Source organism: Amblyomma mixtum, chromosome 5 (assembly GCF_055824585.1).
Source record: "Amblyomma mixtum isolate Tamu chromosome 5, ASM5582458v1, whole genome shotgun sequence".
NCBI lineage: Eukaryota > Metazoa > Arthropoda > Arachnida > Ixodida > Ixodidae > Amblyomma > Amblyomma mixtum.
In genome coordinates, this window is record NC_143016.1 from 6,620,065 (window position 1) to 6,622,390 (window position 2,326).

A 2,326-nucleotide genomic window follows, 5' to 3' on the forward strand; every position below is an offset into this window, starting at 1 on the left:
CAACACAATATGTTTGTTCATTGTGGTGCATGTCATCTTTAGGATTTGTGTACCAATACTGCAATTAAGCTGGAGCCAAGAAAGCAACAGGACAGAATAGTCACTTTCGTCTTAATATTGTGCTATTTGTCGGAAATCATAGGATGCTCCAAGAGGCCCAGCAACATGCGCTATCATCTTGTTTCTTGAATTTGCTCAGTACAACGAAGGACATTGAAAGAATACTCATTTTCACTAATCTTTACCCTTCACATACACTTTAAGAAAGCAAACTGTATCCATTAAAAGGCTGAACAAGTTTCCTTTCATCACTCTCCACCTTTATTTGGCTATCTTGCTTCTTTCTTTTTCTTTGCATTCTTTGATGGACCACCTCCAAGCTGGAAAATTTGTTTCTGGAGCTTCTGTTGCCGCTTCTCTCGAATCTGCTTCTTTAGCTTCTTCTTTTTTAGAATACGTTCAGCCTGAGAGCCTTTAAAATTTGTATCCTCGATTGAAGCACTAGGTTGCTTTGACTTTCTAAGTCGCTGGACAGGATTTCCCCTTTGACTGGCTTTCTTGGCCGCTGCTTGTTTAGAGAATTCTGTCACCCTGATGGGTCTTCCACAGAGTTCTCGGCCAGCCATCTCCAGGGCAAGTGTGGCTCCATCTCGATTCTTGAAAGTGACAAAACCAAACCCTTTACCCATGCCGGTCACCTTGTCTCTGATGAGGCGTACAGCTGTTACATCACCACACTCCGCAAAGAATGTCCAAAGCTCTTCATCTTGTACTTCGTGCGGCAGGTTTCCTACAAACACTGTCTGGTTGTCATTGACTTGTGGCTTGGCGTCGCCAACAACATCCACTCTGATATGCTTTCCGAGTACCACGGAGCCATTCAGGACAAGGGCTTTCCTGACTGCCTCCCTCTCCCTGTATACGACGTAAGCGTTGACAGTCTGCTTGGTGGAATGCAACGATTTGGTGAGAAAGGCAACCTTTCTGCTCAGGCCTTCCCTGGAAGGTACTATGGATCGGAAACGGACACTCTCAATCGGCCCATACTGACAGAACATTTGCCGCAGCGTTTTTTGGGTAGTCGTTCCCGGCAGATTGCCGACAAAAACAGTCCTCTCATCCTTGTCAGGTGTGTCTGGGTGCTCTCTCTTTTTGCGTGGATCGCGTTTCTTGGTTCGCTTCTGCTCGCTTTCGGACATCTCTTCAGCCGTTTCACTGTTGACAGTACTGTCCACATCAGAACGGGACGCTTTCTTTCGTTTGCGACGTTCCATTGGCTGCACATGCTTCGAACTATCCGCTTCGTCGACAGTGCCATCACCTGCGACGCCACCCTTCCGTTTCTTCCGCTGTAGAGGCGAATTAGCCGACTTTGCGCCGTCACCGCCGCTAGTGATGGACTTTTGTTTAGGCGACACATGATCGTCACCGTCAGACGCTTCATCCGACTCACCGCTGTTGCCTTCGCTGAACTCGAACTCCCTGTTCACTTGTCTGGGTGTTCTCCCTTGTTTCTGTGGCAAGAGCTCACCATGGAGTCGTTTTCCAAGTTTCTGTGAGCGTCGCGATTCCTTTCCCGCCGATGAAGCTGCCTGGCTCTTGAATTCTACATAACGTGGAGCAAGCTGAGTCGACTCAGACACTGCCTCGCCTTTTTCAGGTGACTTCGCTGTACTTGCGCTTGTGCTACCTTTGCCGCCGACAAGGTCGGCAACGGCGCCGATCGTGTACATTTCAAAACTGGCTTTTCGTTGACATTAATCCACACACACGTGCAAACTACGCGGACATGCGCGCCGCCATGTTTGCGATCACGGTTGCTTACTCAGACATTCTCTTTTTAATATTTTCCGAACGTAAAATTATTAAAATAAATATTGTACGTATAAAGTGATTATTATTAGCCACACATATTTATATTTATGTTGCACAAATTAAATATTTATCATGTTTGTAATTTTAGTTTTAACAAACAGATGGCAGCACCATACTGTAACGTAACTAAAGCTGGAGCACGGTGTAAGAATATTCTTGAACCGTGAGCTGGAGCTTCGTTTACTACTCAGTCGCGAAACTTCTCATAGGGTAAGATGTACTGGAAAACGGTGGTCTGATTGGCTAGGATTCTGCGCTTTATGGAGTGTCGTGGTGTTTGTGGTCACTCATGCTACAGTGGTCAATGTGAAACAAGGATGATGGGCTGTGTTCAGCGTACAAACTACTTCGAGATTGTTGATAAACGTGCAACCGCCGGGAAACAAAATCAGTGAAACAAATTCAATTGCGAAATTCCATAGACGTAAATATCCGCGTGATAAATTAAGAG

At 46.0% G+C, this 2,326-nt stretch overlaps 1 protein-coding gene across 1 annotated transcript; it reads right to left on the reverse strand.

Moving 5' to 3' along the window:
• Positions 1 to 298: 298 nt before the first annotated feature.
• LOC149341229 (uncharacterized) lies at positions 299 to 1,796 on the reverse strand. Its single transcript, XM_089543175.1, has one exon. It carries the CDS (start codon positions 1,731 to 1,733, stop codon positions 330 to 332), a length of 1,404 nt encoding a protein of 467 aa, XP_089399301.1. The 5' UTR covers positions 1,734 to 1,796; the 3' UTR covers positions 299 to 329.
• Between the last annotated feature and the right edge of the window lie 530 nt (positions 1,797 to 2,326).